The sequence below is a fragment of the Oncorhynchus tshawytscha genome, linkage group LG04 (genome assembly GCF_018296145.1).
Source record: "Oncorhynchus tshawytscha isolate Ot180627B linkage group LG04, Otsh_v2.0, whole genome shotgun sequence".
Taxonomy (NCBI): domain Eukaryota; kingdom Metazoa; phylum Chordata; class Actinopteri; order Salmoniformes; family Salmonidae; genus Oncorhynchus; species Oncorhynchus tshawytscha.
The window spans coordinates 19848390-19869164 of NC_056432.1; the positions used below are offsets into that span (position 1 = coordinate 19848390).

The following is a 20775-nucleotide window of genomic DNA, read 5'->3' on the forward strand; positions in this document are numbered from 1 at the left end:
TGGTTCCAAAAGGGTTCTTCGGCTGTCCACATAGGAGAACCCTTTATGATTCCCAATTAGAGGCAGCTGGTAATCGTTGTCTCTAATTGGGGATCATATTTAAGGAGCTGTTTTTCCCACCTGTGTTTATGGGATATTGTTTTGAGTTAGTGCATGTAGTAACTCTCTCTTTGGTTAGTTTCACTTTCTAATAAAAATATGTGGAACTCAACATTCGCTGCGCCTTGGTCCAATATTTATTCCAGCGGGGGTGATCTAGTTTATTTATTTCTATTTGGTGTTCCAGTTTATTTTCTATGTTGGTGATTTGTGTGATTCCCAATTAGAGGCAGCTGGTAATCGTTGTCTCTAATTGGGGATCACATTTAGGAGCTGTTTTTCCCACCTGTGTTTATGGGATATTGTTTTGAGTTAGTGCACATAGCAACTCTGTAGTCACAGTTCGTTGTTAGTTTGTTGTTTATTTGTTTTTGTCTTTGCTTAGTTTCACTTTCTAATAAAATATGTGGAACTCAACATTCCCTGCGCCTTGGTCCGATATTTATTCCAGCGAATGTGACATTAGGGTACCAGTACCGAGTAGATGTGCAGGAGTACGAGGTAATTGAGGTTGATATGTACATATAGGTAGGGGTAAAGTGACTAGGCAACAGGATAGATAGTAAATACTAGCAGCAGACTTGGTGCATCAGTCCTGCTTGCTGTTCGGTAGCAGAGAGAACAGTCCAGGACTTTGGTGGCTGGAGTCTTTGACAATCTTTAGGGCCTTCCTCTGACACCGCCTGACATAGAGGTCCTGGATGGCAGGGAGCTCGGCCCCAGTGATGTACTGGGCTGTAAGCACTACCCTCTGCCGCGCCTTGCGGTTGGATGCCAAGCAGTTGCCATACCAAGCGGTGATGCAGCTTTTTGAGGATCTGAGGGCACATGCCAAATCTTTTCAGCCTCTTGGGCTGCCTCATCGCTGTCAGTGATCAGGCCAGACACTGTTGTGTCGTCAGCAAACTTCTTTATGGTGTTGGACTCGTGCGCTGACACGACTATTATATTCAACTGCTGAGTAAACAAAATATGTTGATGAAAACTTTGTTGTGGTCCAACAGGTGGTCCGACCGTACCAGACCATGTCCAACCCACTGAGCAAGCTGACCGTGCTCAACAGCCTGCACTCCCACTTCATCCTGGCCGATAATGGGACCACAGGGAAGTACGGTGCTGAGGTCAAACTCCGCAGACAACTGGAGAAACACATCTCCCTGCAGAAGATCAACACACGTAAGTGGAGCTCGCCACTGTCAATCACACCAAAAGCCAATGACTGGCTGTGAAAAGAAAGGGAAATACCTGCACAGTGCACACTGTTCAAATGACAACCTCCTAACATTGCTGTATTTACTTCTGGGAGAGTGGATAATTAAATATTGTGCAGGTATTTCCCTTCACATCCCTTAAGTCATATACCGGCTGGATGTTGGTCACTGCTAAGAACCAATGACTGTCCAATCCTAGACCTCCATTGCTCTTACAGTGAAATTTGGTCATAGATCTCCAGTGAGATCATGGCATCATGATGAACATAACATTATTTAATGGCCCAATGTAATAACTAGATTGCAAATGAAGTCAAAACATACTGCGGGTTTACTCTGAATATTTACACTTTATCTGAGGTGTCCAGTGAGCAAGCTGTTCCTCGTTGTCATTGTGTATCGACACAAAACCACCCCTGTAAACATGCTGAGTGAACCAACAGTGCCTTTATCTCCAACTGATTGAATTGGGCCCCCGAAGTACTACCATTTTATCAGGTAGGTTAATTGAGTTCACATTTCTGTTTTAACAGAGACAACCTGGCCAATATTCCATGTTCATGGTAGGTAGGCTGTCAGACTTAGCCCAAGGTGATTCTCCTCAAAAGGCTTTGAAACTATCCCTCTCTCTCTGAGGTTTTTCCCTCAACCAAGTATTTAACCACCTGACACAGCTCATCATCGCCTCAACTGAAGCCAGTAATCCTCCCCTTCCACTCCCTCGTGTGTGTGTATGTGTGCACGTGTGCATGTGTGTGTGTGTGTGTGTGTGTGTTTAAGAGAGAAATAGGTCTGAAAGGTTTTTTACTGATGCAGAGCTTGTGCATGTAATCAACACAGCCACTGCTGGCGATGAGAGCACAATGAATGATTTCAGATGCTCAGAATATATCTGTGTGTTAGTTATAAATTGCACAACGGTATTATTCCTGAAGAAGGATTGTGTGCTCCTCTGTGTGAGGACCTTGTCACATCACATTTATCCTACTTCAATTTCCACTGTATCATGGAGCCTGATAGCCCAATTAATTTGCATAAACATAAAATAAATTATGTGCACATCTCGTTGCCTCCACTCTTGACATAGACTTCTCAATTGTATGATTTCAAATGGAGCAAATCCAGGAATGAACCTGCATCTGAAAACTGTTTCTTTCAGCTATAATTGATTGTATCTGTCTGCTAGTTTTATCAACAAATTGCCTTATTAATTATTTATTTGTTTTTTTTTTACCCCCTTTTTCGTGGTATACAATTGGTAGTTACAGTCTTGTCTCATCGTTGCAACTCCCTTACGGACTAGGAGAGGCGAAGGTCGAGAGCCGTGCGTCCTCCGAAACACAACCCAACCAAGCCGCACTGCTTCTTGACACAATGCCCACTTAACCCAGAAGCCAGCTGCACCAATGTGTCAGAGGAAACACAGTACACATGGCGACCGTGTCAGCATGCACTGCGCCCAGCCTGCCACAGGAGTCGCTTGTGCACAACAAGAACATCCCTGACGGCCAAACCCTCTCCTAACCCGGACGATGCTGGGGCAATTGTGCACCACCCCATGGATCTCCTGGTCGCGGCCGGCTGCGACAGAGCCTGGACTCGAAACCAGAATCTCTAGTGGCACAGCTAGTACTGCGATGCAGTGCCTTTGACCACTGCGCCACATGGGAGGCCCTATTCAAGTTTTTAGCCTTTATTTAACTAGGCAATTAAGAACAAATTCTTATTTACAATGACGGCCGAAAAGTATTCTATGCTTATGAATAAACTGAAGCAACAATTTATAGGCAATATTTCCCATTTTGCACAGTATACCTTAAAGGAAATAGGACTGCTATATCTCATCATCTCATGTAATTTCTGTCCATAACAGGGATTTGGTGCCCAGTAAGCCTATCCTGTTTGAGTAAACTGATACAATGGCTGACTTTTCTAATAATGTTGCACTAACGCTCAGGGCCTGTTTCCCGAAAGTTTCTGAAAGCTAAGTTCATCATGGATCTAACATTTTTTGGAAACCGGCCCTGTCTGTTTGTACTGTCAGTCATCCAAACTCCTTCGTGCCCTCACCTTGCCTAATGACTCCATACATTCCCCTGTGTATAACTTCACATACCATGTCCTGTTACACTACAAACACTTATGCAATGTGATACTGTATTATTGGTATACACATAAATGTCAAAATGTTTCATATGTATATAAAAAAAATAGAAAATGTTGTGAGCATTCAACCCTGACCTTTTGACTGCATCAGTGTTGTACTTTTTAAATATCCATCAGATACTGTAGAGTTTATATAGCCCCTGTTTTTACCATCCAGTCAAACAGACAAACCCGTAACCCTAGCCCACAGGCTGAAATTACACTCACAAATGTCAACTGTGAAGTCAACAGGAAGCAGGAAGAGGGAAGAGATGTGCCTTCTTTGTCCATCCTGTCATGTGACCTATGGGCTTCCCTTTGTCATCCTATGCCTGGGCTCATATAAAGGGGGCTGGGGAGGCAAAGGGACGCCCAGTCGTCATAACAGCATCTCAACCGACCATATATAGCGTAATTAACAACATCCTCAACCAACTCACCATCATCAAATCAAGCAGTCCACAAACCATTCCAAACCAGAACAGTAACCATCACTACATTAACAGCATCTTTTTCATCCTCATTTAAAGCCTGGATGCATTTAATTAATTCAGTTGTTAGAAAAGCTTACTGCTGGTTTGTTGAGTGACACTGATAGTGCTCAAATCAAATCAACTTATATTTGTCACATGCGCTGGAGACCTTACCGTGAAGTGCTTACTTACATGCCCTTAACCAACAATGCAATTTTAAGAAAATAGAGTTAACAAAATATTTACTAAATAAACTAAAGTAAAAAAATTATAATAACAATAACGAGGCTAACACCAGGGTAGTGGTTCGCGGGTCAGCTGTTTGTTCACCCGCACCCACCCGCAATTGCTAATAACCCATCCGCAACCTCCCGACTGTATGTGATAAAGTGAATATCTGAGGCCTGCACACAACCCTAACCTGCAAATATAGAACATGCTCTTTAGGCTACAGTCAAAGACTGCAGAACAAACATTTTGATAGGTTGTACAGAATTTTTTTTTGCCTGATTTTAGATATGTTTCTGCTTATAATTTCCAACATTTTGGTAGGCTATTTGTTAGTCAGCTTGTTTATAATTAGATACTTGTAGTTTCTCTTTGTTGCCCTAGAAGACAAAATAAACTCTTGCTCAACAGAATAATGTAATAGATCGATAGAATGAATGCTTCAATCTAGTTGACATCGGTAAAGTTTCTCTGTCATCTTTCGCGGAGCAAAGACGTTTAGGGACTGGGGATAAAATAAAATAAAGCAAACATGCCCAAATGACATCAGTTTGACCAGTTGTAAGGAAATAGAAAGTAGTGAAAATGACCCAATGTGTTTTTGACAAGGTTTCAGTTCGACTTCGATACATATTTTATGTGGTTGAAAAACTTTCAGCTTTTATGATGCTTTTATGATTTTTTATTTTATTTATTTATTTAACCTTTATTTAACCAGGTAGGCTAGTTGAGAACAAGTTCTCATTTACAACTGCGACCTGGCCAAGATAAAGCGTAGCAATTCGACACATACAACAACACAGAGTTACACATGGAATAAACAAAACATACAGTCAATAATACAGTAGAACAAAAGAAAACAAAAAGTCTATATACAGTGAATGCAAATGAGGTAAGATAAGGAAATAATAGGCCATGGTGGCGAAGTAATTACAATATAGCAATTAAACACTGGAATGGTAGATCGGCAGAAGATGAATGTGCATGTAGAGATACTGGGGTGCAAAGGAGCAAAATAAATAAATAAATACCAGTATGGGGATCAGGTAGGTAGATAGATGGGCTGTTTACAGATGGGCTAAGTACAGGTGCAGTGATCTGTAAACTGCTCTGACAGCTGGTGCTTAAAGCTAGTGAGGGAGATGTGAGTCTCCAGCTTCAGAGATTTTTGCAATTCGTTCCAGTCATGGGCAGCAGAGAACTGGAAGGAAAGACGACCAAAGGAGGAATTGGCTTTGGGGGTGACCAGTGAGATATACCTGCTGGAGCGCGTGCTATGAGTGGGTGCTGCTATGGTGACCAGTGAGCTGAGATAAGGTGGGGCTTTACCTAGCAGAGACTTGTAGATAACCTGTAGCCAGTGGGTTTGGCGACGAGTATGAAGCGAGGGCCAACCAACGAGAGTGTACAGGTCACAATGATGATGATGAAGAAAGCACTTCTGCAGATGGTATCTAGTTGAGCATTGCATTCTCTCAAAATGCAGAAAGAAATAAACCATTTTTCTCTACTTCTGTTCCCAAGTCCAAATTTTGCCTACATTTGGCGTATAATTTTACTGCAATAAATGCTTCATTGTACAGGAATTATTATTAAGGCTATGGCCTTAACTTCTTACAAGGCGTGAAGATATTTCAAGAAGTCCTGGCGATAATAGGCAACATTGATAACTCCAGCTTGGTTCCCAAGTTTGTAAACTATACCAAGCTTTCTCTGATATAGTGTCACCATAATATTTGAACTGAGAAACTGTAATCATAATCATTGCGATCTCAGTAGAAGATGTCCTAACAGAAATGCAATGGTTCATCGGATCAGTCGAAAACTTTGCACATGCACTGCTGCCATCTAGTGGCCAAAATCTAAATTACGCCCGGGCTGGAATAATACATTATGGCCTTTCTCTTGCATTTCAAAGATGACAAAAAACAGTTTGTTTTTCTTTGTATTTTCTTTTACCAGATCTAATGTGTTATATTCTCCTGAATTCATTTCATATTTCCACAACCTTCAAAGTGTTTCCTTTCAAATGGTATCAAGAATATGCATATCCTTGCTTCAATGCCTGAGCTACAGGCAGTTAGATTTTGGTATGTCATTTTAGGCGTAAATTGAAAAAAAAGGGGCGGATCCTTAAGAGGTTTTTAAGCAAACCGGACGGAACGATTTTCTTGTTGTTTTAATATACTGATAGCCAGGGGCACAGTCCAACACTCAGACATCATTTACAAATGAAGCATTTGTGTTTAGTGAGTCTGCCAGATACGAGGCAGTAGGAATGACCGGGGATGTTTTCTTAATGTGTGTGAATTGGACCATTTTCCACAAGTACTTTTGTGTGCCAGAGAAAATGTAAGGAGTAAAAAGTACATTGTTTTGTTTAGGAATGTAGTGAAGTAAAAGTAATAGATGTCAAAAATATAAATAGTAAAGTAAAGTACAAATACCCCAAAAAACGACTTAAGTAGTACTTTAAAGTATTTTTACTTAAGTATTTTATGCCACTGCACAAAACGTATAAACAAAAGGATTCCCTGTGGAAGTTGATACATGTAGGCCCTTCATATACTGTATAGGGTATGCGCAGCACTTCGTTCAATTTATTGAATCAGTTATTGTTTTCTTGCTCAAACCGCGAGCAACACCTGTCAAACTCAGACGTTTCTCTCAAAACACAAGGATGTCGATTCGTACCGGACTAGGGTTATCAGAGGATTTATTCTGGTTAGTCAGTGTCCAGATTTCAGTTTCCATTTAATTCATCTAAACCGGTGGCTTCAGTTCCCTTGACGTGCCATAGGCCTATTTGAAGTCCCTTCTTGTGACTGTCAAATTCGTATAGCGCCTCACAATCATCACACATAACATAACACATACTGCCATCATCCTCTTTTACCACCACTTTTATGGCCCTCCCTTCTCTTTATTTTCAACTCTTCTTTTGGCATCTTTTGTCTTTTTGAATAAACTTCCACAATGTCCTTTTTGCCTCTGAGGATTGATGTTAAGTTTTTCTGTCATTCCCAAAAGCATGATTAGTTGTGTATGCTATTTGGTGTGCATATCAGCCTAAAATAATGAACAAAAATCTCAATGTAACCTACAGAAATTGCACAATAATTATACATTTATGTTTTTTAAGGTATTATATTTCTTTATTCAACCCGCCCGCCATCCACCCGCCCTTCTGCCACACAATATTTAATGACCCTAAACCTGCCTGCTATGAATCAACCTGCGCATCACTATAGCAGGGTCATATTTATTAGCTCACAACGTAGCAAAACATATTGCGACAGAAAACAAAAATGAGCCTTTCTGGGACAAGCTCCAATGGTACCTCCACGTTTCAGACAGTTTGCTTCCATTTTGTGCCTAATGAATACCACCCAGGGTTCTAGAAATTGACAATTTCTTTATTTGATTATCTGTCCACAGTCAATAAAGATGCACATATTACTGAACAAAAATATAAATGCAACATATGAAGTGTTGGTCCCATGATTCAAAACATGGGTTGGTCCCAGAAAAATCCCAGAACTTTTCCATACTCACAAAAAGCTTATTTCTCTAAAATGTTCTGCACAAATTAGTTTACATCCCTTTTATTCAGCATTTCTCCTTTGCCAAGATAGTCCTTCCACCTGACACGTGGGGCATGTCAAGAAGCTGATTAAACAACATTATCATTACGAGGTGCACCTTGTGCTGGGGACAATTAAAGGCCACTCTAAAATGTGCAGTTTTGTCACACAACACAATGCCACAGATGTCTCAAGTTTTCATGGAGCACGCAATTGGCATGCTGACTGCAGGAATGTCCACCAGAGCTGTTACCAGAGAATTGAATGTTAATTTCTCTACCATAAGTCGCCTCCAACGTCGTTTTAGAGAATTTGGCAGTACGTCCAACTGGCCTCATAACCGCAGACCACAAGTAATCACGTCAGCCCAGGACCTCCACATCTAGCTTCTTCACCTGCGGGATCGTCTGAAACCAGCCACCCGGACAACTGATGAAACGGAAGAGTATTTCCATCTATAATAAAGCCCCTTTGTGGGGGAAAACTAATTCTGATGCCCTCCCAGGCCCACCAATGGTTGCGCTCCTGCCCAGTCATGTGAAATCCAAAGATTAGGGCCTAATTAATTTATTTCAATTGACTGATTTCCTTATATGCACTGAAACTCAGTAAAATCTTTGAAATTGTTCCATGTTGGGTTTATATTTTTGTTCAGTATAAATGTCCCTCTCAGTAGGGTCCTCTGGGATGCGTCATGCCCTGAGGTTTCTCACAAAAAAAAGAGGATAATGAAATAAGAGGAAAAATCATTTAGTTTGAATGGCCACATGTTGGAATGAAAGTGATACTTAGAAAAATCTGCCCCAAGGTCCCATTGTACTGTATATGCAAACCTGTGGTTGGTTACACAATACCTGTCAGGAACATTACTTCAAGACTAATACAATCAATATATATTGTCCTGGATATTAGTCATTTTTTACATTGTGTTTTGTGGACACAAGCACGAAACTATGTTAGGTCAGATCTAATGAATAAAATATTCTCCTAACATTTCTCCTATAGCTAAAACTAAAAAAAGTAATTTTTCAGTGAGTACACCCTCCCACTCCATATTACATGCGCCTGTGTTGCCTCATGTGCTATTGTGACTGAGGATCGAGGTGACAGCTCGGCTCCAGCTGAGGGTAACAGAATAAATGGATAAAGACAGGGCTTTGGGTGAAGTGCTGTTTATGGTGGCTGTGGCCAACACAGTCACACACCAGGTTGGATACATTCCTGTCTCCTTCTGGCACGGTCCCTCAGCAGCTGGAGATATGCCTGAGCAGCTTCCTTCAAAACCAACGGTATCCTCCCATCTCAGCCATTGTCCTTCCCTTCTTCCTCTTGTCCTCAGTCTTTGGTCTTTCTCAGTGAAAGTATGGATTATTCTTTTCAACATTATGTTACGAAACCAACTAGCCAGTCTACGAATAGGTACATGTTGCAGATTGTCCCTTTAAGATTAGAGAGATCCCTGTATAACCATACACAGGAATAGCCGATAGATCTTCTAGCCATAGTCATCCATCCCCCTGTCCTCTAGCCCTCTTAGATCATAGCCATGGTCATAATCCTCCTGTCCTCTAGTACTCTTAGATCATAGCCATGGTCATCCATCCCCCTGTCCTCTAGTCCTCTTAGATCATAGCCATGGTCATCCACCCCCTGTCCTCTATTCCTCTTAGATCATAGCCATGGTCATCCATTCCCCTGTCCTCTAGTCCTCTTAGATCATAGCCATGGTCATCCATCCCCCGTCCTCTAGTCCTCTTAGATCATAGCCATGGTCATCCATCCCCCTGTCCTCTAGTCCTCTTAGATCTTAGCCATGTTCATCCATCCCCCTGTCCTCTAGTCCTCTTAGATCATAGCCATGGTCATCCATCCCCCTGTCCTCTAGTCCTCTTAGATCTTAGCCATGGTCATCCATCCCCCTGTCCTCTAGTCCTCTTAGATCATAGCCATGGTCATCCATACCCCTGTCCTCTAGTCCTCTTACATCATAGCCATGGTCATCCATACCCCTGTCCTATAGTCCGCTTGTGGACTCATCCCTTATTTGTGCACTTGTCATATCCCCTTGTCCTCCCCTTTAAACAACTCATCCTCACACACCCTCGTTCCCATGTGTCAATGTCAGACGACTACAGGAATCCTTGAAGAACAGTGCTGTCTCTGTTCCCACCAGACTCCCATCTCTCCCCGTGGCACCAATTCAAACAGCCAGGCAGATAGAAGAGTGAGACAGCAGACGGCCTCAGGTGACGGTCATAGCTCTCTGCTGTGTGTGGTAATGCACTAGTCTCAGAGAGGGAAAGGGAATGAGAGACGAAGTGGAAAGAGAGGCGATGAGGTTACCTTGAGGGGTCTCTTCTGAATAGGAGGATGAGAATATACGAGAGGACGGAGAGAGAAAGAGGGATCCTTTTCTCTTCATGTAGCCTTCACCTACTCTCTCGTCAGCACTAAGGTGTGTGTGTGTGTGTGTGTGTGGGGGGGGGTTCTCTGTCTGTTTTTAGGTGTGGGGGGGGTATCTATACCATTTTTAATCACAGTCATATGTAAAGTATGAGAAATGGCCCATGCAGGAATTGGATTCTAATCAAATGCTATGAAGCCCTGACCTCAGCTGGGACCCACAGGACCAGTGTTTCCGCCACACTCATTTTGCTGTGGCGCTGGGCCAAGGGCAAAATCATTGCCACCAGTGAAAAAAATAAGGAAGATTCAAAAATATTTCTGCTGAGGTGCACTTTGAAGCTGCTAGAAAAGTCCACATTTACTTTTCCTCTGCATAATGGCGATTTTAGCATGTAAATCTTGGTGCGGCAACTCAACCAATTTGTTTTAGATGCATGCCAGCAAAAAAACATAACACTAAACTGCCTTTTTAAAAACCACAGCTTATATGGCTGACTTGCTTTAGTAAATGTGGTTTCTACTGACTCTGTCGATTTGTGTAACTTGATAAGAACCACATTCTTCTTCATTAGTAAGGAATTTTGACTTTTGAACCATACACAAACATCATTACATTTATGTTCAGTAAATTCACAATGTTTGTTCTTATATAATCAACACTTAGCTGTAAGTATAAGCAAGTGCAAGCTAACAAGCTGTGATGAGTTGGGACTATTTGTTCAGCACTTTCAAAATGGACACTGACATCAATTCAGATAGATGTTAGTTCAGATCAATTCAGCAAGATGTTGAGGCCATAACTTTACTATTCTTTGAGGAGAGAGAGAGACAGAGACAGACAGACAGAGAGACAGGCAGAGAGAGAGAGAGAGTTAGCCTACCATGTGAAGTATTTACTAGGCCGATGTGGCCTAAAAAGGAAGCAAAATTAAATCACGAGGATCCACTTTTATAGACAATATACCGATGCACAGACAGCGCATTGCACAAACAAAACAACTCTCGCAATATCAAGTGGAATTACATGGGTCTATTACCCTACTGTAATTTATAAAATATATAAAAGAGACTGTCACCGGCAAACATGGTTACAGACTCAACAACATGGAGAAAAGCACATGAGCTAATTATAATACACAAAGTAAGCAAAACAATGAAATGCAGAATTCCAACTTTGCCTAAGATGGTGAATAAGATACTAATGAGATAGACCTATATAAGCGATATATTGTAACAATTGAGATTTACAAACTATGGCATAAGTTATCGATGAGCGGATAGGAGGCAATCCATAATTTCGATTAAGACATTAAGCTACATTTGAAATGTACAGCGACAGACTTACAGCATTCTCCCTGTACACCAAGTCAGAACTGTAGGATAAATAACGGGGGCATATAATGAAGTCTCTTACAATATTCAATGATGACATTTCTCTAAAATAGGCTACATGTGCACCTCTAAGTCAGAACAGTAGGCTAAGTTCTGAGGGGGAGAGGGATCAAATTCTTAGGGTGAGACACATGGGCTACTAACAGCTTACTGCACAACATACACTTAGTATTACTTTCTTAGCTAAAGTATACAGTATCTCCCTGACTTATTACATTTACACTTCCGGCGCCGACAGAGATGGCCGCCTCGCTTCAAGTTCATAGGAAACTATGCAGTATTTAGTTTTTTTTTACATTGTTACCCCAGGAAATATTAGGTTTCATTACATACAGTCGGGAGGAACTATTGGACATAAGAGCAACGTCAACTCACCAACATTACGACCAGGAATACGACTTTCCCGAAGCGGATCCCCTGTTTGGTCCACCACCCAGGACAATGGATCGGATCCCAGCCGGCGACCCAAAACCACGGCCGCAGAAGGGGGAGACGGAGCGGTCTTCTGGTCAGGCTCCGTAGACGGGTACATCGAGCAACGCTCCCGAGCATACTACTCGCCAATGTCCAGTCTCTTGACAACAAGGTAGACGAAATCCGAGCAAGGGTTGCCTTCCAGAGAGACATCAGAGATTGTAACGTTCTTTGTTTCACGGAAACATGACTCACTCGGGATACGTCATCAGACTCGGTACAGCCACCTGGCTTCTTCACGCATCGCGCAGACAGAAACAAACATATTTCTGGTAAGAAGAAGGGCGGGGGTGTATGCCTTATGATTAACGAGACGTGTTGTGATCAGAACAGCATACAGGAACTCAAGTCCTTTTGTTCACCTGACCTAGAATTCCTTAGAATCAAATGCCGACCGCATTATCTACCAAGAGAATTCTCTTTGATCATAATCACAGTCGTGTATATCCCCCCCCCCCAAGCAGACACATCAACGGCCCTGAAATAACTTAATTTGACTCTATATAAACTGGAAACTACATATCTGAGGCTGAATTTATTGTTACTGGGGATTTTGAAAACAAGGCTCCCTAAATGTTATCAGCATATCGAATGCGCGACCCGGGCTGGCAAAACCCTGGATCATTGTTATTCTAACTTCCGCGAAGCATATAAAGCCCTCCCCCGCCCTCCTTTCGGAAAATCTGACCATGACTCCATTATGTTGCACCCAGCCTATAAACAGAAACTAAAACAGGAAGCGCCCGTGCTCGGGTCTGTTCAACGCTGGTCCGACCAATCGAATTCCAACCTTCAAGATTGCTACGATCACGTGGACTGGGATATGTTCGCATAGCGTTGGACAATAACATTGATGAATACGCTGATTCGGTGAGCGAGTTTATTAGCAAGTTCATCAGTGATGTTGTACACACAGCGTCTATTAAAACCTACCCTAACCAGAAACCATGGATAGATAGCAGCATTCGCGCAAAACTAGTTCAGTTACCTTTGCTTTCTTGGGTACAGAAACAATGGTGGTCATCTTGAAGCATGTGGGGACAGCAGACTTGAATAGGGAGAGATTGAATATGTTAGTAAACAAACCAGCCAGCTGGTCTGCGCATGCTCTGAGGACGTGGCTAGGGATGTCGTCTGAGCCTTGCGTGGGTTAACACGTTTAAATGTTTTACTCACGTCGAGAAGGAGAGCCCACAGTTCTTGGTACCGTGTCGCATTCGTGGCGCTGTGTTGTCCTCAAAATAAGGTGTTTAGCTTGTCTGGAAGCAAGACGTTGGTGTCTGTGACGTGGCTGGTTTTCCTTTTGTAGTCCATGATTGTCTGTAGACCCTGCCACATACGTCTTGTGTCTGAGCCATTGAATTGCGACTCCACTTTGTCTCTATACTGACATTTTGCCTGTTTGATTGCCTTACAGAGAGAATAACTACACTGCTATATTCCCAGTCACCTTGACATGGTTAAATGCGGTGTTTCGTGCTTTCAGTTTTGCGCGAATGCTGCTATCTATCCACGGTTTCTGGTTAGGGTAGGTTTTAATAGTCATAGTGGGTATAACGTTTCCTATACAGTTCCTGATAAACTCAGTCACCGTATCCGTATTTTCGTCAATGTTATTCTCGGAGGCTACCCTGATCAAAACAATCTTGAAGCGTGGATTCCCATTGGTTAGACCAGTATTGAATAGTCCTTAGCACGGGTACTTCCTGTTTGCCTTTCTGCAAATAGGAAGGGAGGAGCAAAATGGAGTCGTGAGGGAGGGTGGGCCGAGGAGGGCCTTGTAGGCATCCCGGAAGTTGGAGTAGCAGTGGTCGAGTGTTTTAGCAGCGTGACTACTGCAGTCAGTATTTGGATAGAACTTTAATAATGTTTTCCTCATTTGCTTTGTTAAAATCCCCAGTTTGCATATAGTCCAGTGAAGTTCTTTGAGGGCCGTCATGGTATCGGCTTGGGGGAATATACACGGCTGTGACTATAACCGAAGAAAATTATCTTGGGAGGTAATACAGTCGGCATTTGATTGTGAGGTATTCTAGGTCGGGGTAACTCGCCCTCAGCTTTTATCCAGAGACGGAACATTAGCGAGTAATATACTCGGAAGAGGTGGGCGGTGTGCAGGTCTCCTGAGTCGGACTAGAAGTCCACTCCGTGTACCTCTTCCCCGCCGGCGATGTTTTGGGTCAGCCTCTGGAATCAGTTCAATTCCCCAGGGGAGTACAAACAAAGGATCCAATTCGGGGAAGTTGTATTCCTGGTTGTAACTAGTCAAAAGATCACATTTGGGATCTGTTTGGTCTCTAGCTAATGATTAGCCCAATAGGGTAAATGTAGATAAGCAACTCCATGCTTCAGCCTATTTATTTGCACTTTGCTGCATCAGTTGGGCTACAGGTGCCAATGTTTATTGCTAATAGCATATCTGATCATATGGACCATGCATAGGCTATGGACCTTGCACAGTCCTTCTACATAAGAAGTCTAGGAGGGACCCCCCATTCAGCCCCCTCCACGACCTTTCCCCCCCACTGCTACACATTTTTTCCAGAGGAAACACTGCACAGGACTGATTAATTATTAAAAGGGAGGGACAGTAGAGGAAGTGATGATTGGAGTGGTTAGAACAGTGGACTCAAACTCAGATACTGGAGGGACTGGATATTCAACCCAGCACTAATACAACCCATATAACTAATCAACCAATCATGATCTTTAATAGACAACTTCTTTGATTCGTTCCATGTGGTATGCTAGTGCTGGAACAAAATCATGCGTACTGGCCTGGCAGGTAATTGAGTTTGATAGCACAGGGTTAGGGAGAGGTGAGTGAACGACCACCTGTCACCTGTCATGGTGGAATTGCCGTGCTTGAGAGAGAGAGAGAGAGAGAGAGAGAGAGAGAGAGAGAGAGAGAGAGAGAGAGAGAGAGAGAGATACTGTCTCTGAAACTCTGAGACAGCCAGGTAAATCAGTAGGGAAGCTGCTGTGTACCCATGTATTGGGGAGTAGTGAACTACATGTAGGTCAACTAGTAATTTAACTGCATTTTGCTTTATCTTGGTGGTAGTTTAAATCAATTCTAATATGGGAATTATTTTTAGTACTTAATTACTTTTTAAATATGTACAGTAGTTGTGTGGCTAACTATTATGACTTTTTTGCTAAAAATAAAACATGGGTGAAGTAGGCAATAATTGGCATCAGACCTGCCTAATTATTACTTGAAACATAGTTTTTGTGTTTAATAGACTAAATACATTTTGCAATTTGTAGTCTATGACATTTCAGATTTACATATGATAATCTTTCACAAAGTAGTTTTTAATTAAGTACAGTAAACTAAATTTTTCTTAAGGGTAGCTTTAGTGAAGTAATTGGTAGCTTGCAAACTATATTTTCAGAGTTGCTTCCCCAATATTTATAATGGGTGTCATTTTCCAGTAGACAATGTCCCACAATCTGGTGTTCTAGCGGTTAGTGCCACCACCTCCACTAACAGCCATACCTGTGTTGGCTTGGGTTCAAATTAATTCTGTAGCCCTTTGACACTCTCACCCATCTTATCCCTATTCCTCTGAAAGTGTCCCCCAACCCAACTAATTATCTAATCTCAACTGCAGCGCCTACCCAACGCAAAAATAGAAACGAATGGATTATATTCAGAAGAGAACAGAAGAACAAGGAAAGTCAAAGTGTGACAGAGACATAACTAATCGAAATGGAGCGGTGGCGTTGTAGAATCGGCCCTTTACATCTGCCTCTGACCTTCTCTTCTCTACCTTTCATGTCTTAATACTTTCACAGCTCCAATTTGCCAGTCCACTCTGGGGAAATAGGTGCTAGCGAGTGCAGTGTGGATGCCGAGGGAAGGCCTAGATGTGTGAAAACGACCCACATAGAGAAACCTCCTCCAGCCTTGCTAATGTTTCTCTGGGTGAGTCAACGGCTCCATAATGAGGTCCGTTTAATCATGTTACATGTGTCCCCCTCACAACCCTCCCCCCCTCTCTCCCGGACTAAAGATAGATATTGGGGGCTGGTGAGGCTCGCACTTTTACTCTCCTCCTCCCCTCTTCTGGGCTGTCTCTCTCTCTCTCTCTCTCTCAAGAGCTGTGAGCAGGGGCCATAGACGTCAGAGAGAGAGAGGGAAGACAGTAGATACATAGAGGTGGGTGTGTGGAGAGTGTTCAAAGAGAGGAAGGGATCGATCTGCTCCAGTTACGAGCTACTCTGACCTATCACTAGTAAAGCCTCCACTAATCTGATACGGAAAACCCCAAAGGATTTCTCTTATATAAACCGGATGGTAGTGAACATGTGATTTATTATCCATTATTGATGGGGTACTGGCATTTGTAATGGAATCTATTCAATGTCCGGTTCTAAATGCCCTGGTGTTATTTCATCAACATGACTGTGAGCTGTTGTGGAAACTTGATCAGAGGGGCAGTGAAATACAGTGTGTGCTGACAATGACTCGTCTTGCAAAGCACAACGATCCACTCTATAGACTCGAGAGTAATCTCATCAAAAAAATGGATTCCATCTCCCCATACAGCTATGGCAGATTTGTTCTTTAAAAAAAAAAAAATTAGCATTTGGTCCATTTTGTAAGGCTATTTTCAAATATTTTCAACCCTACACAGCAAAGAGCACAAAGCTAACTTTTTATCTGTTTCCAATGTGATGTGATTTAAGAATGAATGCTCAATCTGAGGTCCCCACTCTACCTGAGAGACCATAGATATTCATATAATAACAATATAACATGGTCATTTAGCAGACCGCTTTTATCTAAAGCAACTTGCAGAACTGTCAGCATTGCCAGTTACACAAATCTTGCTCTATCCCTCAGACATATGAACTGGCTTTAAGACCACACGTACTGTGAGTGCAGTCTACTCCTGCTCTTTGATTGTGTTGTGTAATGTGGCATATGCAGGTACCACGCTCTAGTGATGGGCGGGTTGACTCATATCCCTCAGTCCCCGCAGCTATATCCGCAGTTGGGTTAGGTTAGGGTCACAAAATATTGTGTGGATGGCGGGTGGGTGTGTTGAATAAAGAAAAAACAATACCTTAAAAAAATCCATAAATGTATAATTCTTGTGCAAGTTATATCTATAGGCTACATAGGTTTATCTTCCATTATTTTACTTGGTTACTTGGCATTGGTGCGTAAGCCTAAGATTCAGGGCCTAAATCTATGTGTGCCAAATAGCCTACACACCAATCACCAAATGCTGGGATCAGGCAGATAAGGTTATCGTCGATCCACTGTGGCAGAAAGGACAATGTCGGGGTTTAATTCAAAAAGAGAAAAGCTGTGAAATGGAGAGTTGAAAATAAAGAGAAGGGAGGGCCAGAAAAGTCATGTTTGGTGAAGTGGTAAAAGAGGATGATGGCAGTGCCGACTATGTTATGTGTGATGATTGTGAGGCGCTATACAAATTTGACAGTCTCAAGACGGGAACTTCAAATAGGCCTATGGCACGTTAAGGGAACTGTAGCCTATTGTTCAGATGGGTTATAACCTCTCACATAGCCTTAAAGTTGCAATATTTTACTTTTTGGGCTACTGACAAAATACACATAGAAATGGGAGTTATATATCTATCATTCTCATTGAAAGCAAGTCTAAGATGTGGTAGATCTGTTCTATGTGGCTATTTCTGTTTCCCATTCATACGTTTCACTTTTGCATCTTTGACTTTTGGTGTTGTACACCAGCATCAAACAGCTGAAATGACAATATTTTGGGTTATTGAAAATCTATTTCACAGCGGTTCAGATGGTACAATGATTCTCTACATAAACAGAAATTATGCAAACTATTAGAATGTTAGCAACTAAGAAATGGCATAGCAATTTCTGCATATTGCACCTTCAATATTTACTCCTGCAGAATTTTGCATTTCTTGCTGGTAAATGATACAACAAATTGTAGGCTACTGTACATTTTGACTCAGGAACAGAAGCGGAGAAATATGAGTTATTTCTTTCAGCATCTTGAGGGAATGCGAATGCGCAGTTAGATACCATATGTAGAGGGGCTATATTTATCAGTATCATAAAAGCTGATATTATTTCAACCATATAAATTATGCATCCAAACTGAACTGAAATCTTATCAGAAAACATTTTGGGTCATTTTCTCACTGCTTTCTATTTCCTTACAACTGGTCAAACTGATGTCATTTGGACATTTTGCACAGAAAATCTTTCCTGTTATCTTTAGAGTTATTGCATTTTCTCCCCGGTCCCTAAACATCTTTTCTCCACAAAAGAAGTAGAGATGACAGAAAACTTTCCTGATGTCAACTAGATTGAAGCATTCAATTTTATAACTTGCACTTAATGTGGGAAAAACGAAATATGTTGTTCTCAAATTCTCGCAAAAAAATAAATAATCAGGTGGACTACATATGTGTTAATTCAATGGTTGTCCCATCGATCAGGTTCCCACCAAGAAATATGTGGGCTTTGGGATTGACAAAGATTTAGCATAAACAAAAACATACTGATGAGCTAGTTAAAAGCTATATTAAGATTTAAAATGGGCTTATTTTTTAAAAATAGATCTTGCTTCTCCCTAAACAGCAGGAAGCAGATTGTACAGTCAACTTTTCTGCCAGTACTTGACTATGGTGAAACAATTTACCAGAATGCAGCAGCCACTGCTCTTAAACCCATGGATGCTGTCTACCATAGTGCCCTTCGCTTTATCACATGTGACAGTTTTAATACTCATCACTGCATCCTGTCTCAAAAGGTTGGCTTGTCCTCATTGAATTCCCGGAGATCACTTCATTATTCCCTTTTTGTTTACAAAGCTCTACTATACAAGCTTCTGACTTCACTTCGTTGTTGAAGTATAAAAACATGATTTACCAAACCCATTCACAGAGTTGGTTAACTCTTGAGGTTCCTTGGGACTCTACCGAATTAGGTAAATCTGCTTTTAGTTTTAATGCGCCTCACTGCTGGGACAATTTATAGACTCATTACAATTAGATGTTCTGGTGCCGCTCGGGCAGTTCAGAGTTTTGATTGAGGACCTAGTAGCAGAGGAATGTAACTGTTTTTGTTAAATGTTGTTTTCTATTGATTGCTGTTTTATTTGACATTCTATTAGAAAGGCACAAGGTGAGACCCAGATGCAGACACAGGAGGCAGATGGTTAGAGTTCAAGATGTTTATTAACAATCCAAAAGGGGTAGGCAAGAGAATGGTCGTGGACAGGCAAAAGGTCAAAACCAGTTCAGAGTTCCAGAGGTACAGAATGGCAGGCAGGCTCGAGGTCAGGGCAGGCAGAATGGTCAGGCAGGCTCGAGGTCAGGGCAGGCAGATTGGTCAGGCAGGCGGGAATGGAGTCCAGAAAAACAGGCAAAGGTCAAAACCGGGAGGACTAGTAAAAGAGAATAGAAAAGCAGGAGCACGGGAAAAACACGCTGGTTGACTTGAACATACAAGACGAACTGGCACAGAGAGACAGGAAACACAGGGAAAATACACTGGGGAAAATAAGTGACACCTGGAAGGGGTGGAGACAATCAAAAGGACAGGTGAAACAGAACAGGGCATGAAACTATTGGTTGTTGTATTGCTGTGATCAGGGCGCCCTTGGGAATGAGATTGTGGTCTAATTGGGTTTTCCCTAAATAAATAAATAATTCTATTGTTTTATGACATTATTCTGGTGAGGAAGGGTTTATTTAGTCTTCTAGGGCCACATATAGTAACAGAAGAGAAGCTGTGTGTATCTAATTATAGACAAGTTGACTTACAAATAGCCTACCAAAAAGTTGGAAATTAGAAGCAGAAGCATTTCTAAATCTCTTGACTGTAGCACATCTTCTATATTAGCGGGTTAGGGTCGTGTGCTGGCCTCAGAGTTTCACTTTATCAAGTATATTGGGGTGGTTGCGGATGGGTTATTAGCAATTGCAGACGGGTGCGGGTGAACAAACAGCTGACCCGCACTCACCACTACCATGCGCTCTCTTTCTCTCTGTCTAGCCAATTAGCAACGACACAGCTGTGCTTTCCCTTCCTCATCTGCCCGCTGGCGTCTTTCAATTGGAGTGTAATACCTTCAGGTTCTGGAGATGACCGCCAAAGCAAAGCAGCCATTATTGTGACACATGCAGAGGTGAAGACTAACAGAAGAAGTCAAATAAAACCGATATGAAAAGAGAAGACTATCACTCCTCTGTTCTTATTCTCCTCTGTCTGACAATGTGCTGGTGTTCTGGGCTTTGAAGTAGACAAGGCCCTAAAATAGGTCCTTCTTTATGTAACTGTGCCTGTAGCAAGCGAGACACAATGATGGCACGTGTGTGAGCGGGCCCTGAGTCTTTGGCCCACCTATCCCCAGTGAAATTATGAAGGCTAGGATGGGAGGGAGGATCTGGCAGGACACAGCTTTTAAATTTGAGTCAAAACACTGATCAGTGGCAGCCAAATGAGAGATAGAGAGAGTGACAGAGAGGGAGAAAGAGAGAGAGGGAGAAAGAGAGAGAGAGAGAGAGAGTGACAGAGAGCAAGTGAAAGAGAAAGGGGGGAGAGAGAGAGAGAGAGACAGAGGGAGAGGGAGAGGGAGAGAGAGAAGGAGAGAGTGACAGAGAGAGATTAAGAGTGGGTGGGAGTGGGAGAGAGGGAGAAACGGTGACGGAGGGAGAGAGAGAAGGAGAGAGTGACAGAGAGAGAGTAAGAGTGGGTGGGAGTGGGAGAGAGGGAGAGACAGTGACGGAGAGTAGGTTGGAG

At 42.2% G+C, this 20775-nt stretch overlaps 1 protein-coding gene across 1 annotated transcript in view; it reads left to right on the forward strand.

Moving 5' to 3' along the window:
• The window catches only part of trpm3 (transient receptor potential cation channel, subfamily M, member 3), a 169687-nt gene that overhangs the window by 82851 nt on the left and 66061 nt on the right, over positions 1-20775 (forward strand). Inside the window, exon 6 of the mRNA XM_042320427.1 lies at positions 1104-1275. Within this exon, the coding sequence (XP_042176361.1) occupies positions 1104-1275 (172 nt within the window). The remainder of the gene's footprint in view (positions 1-1103; positions 1276-20775) is intronic.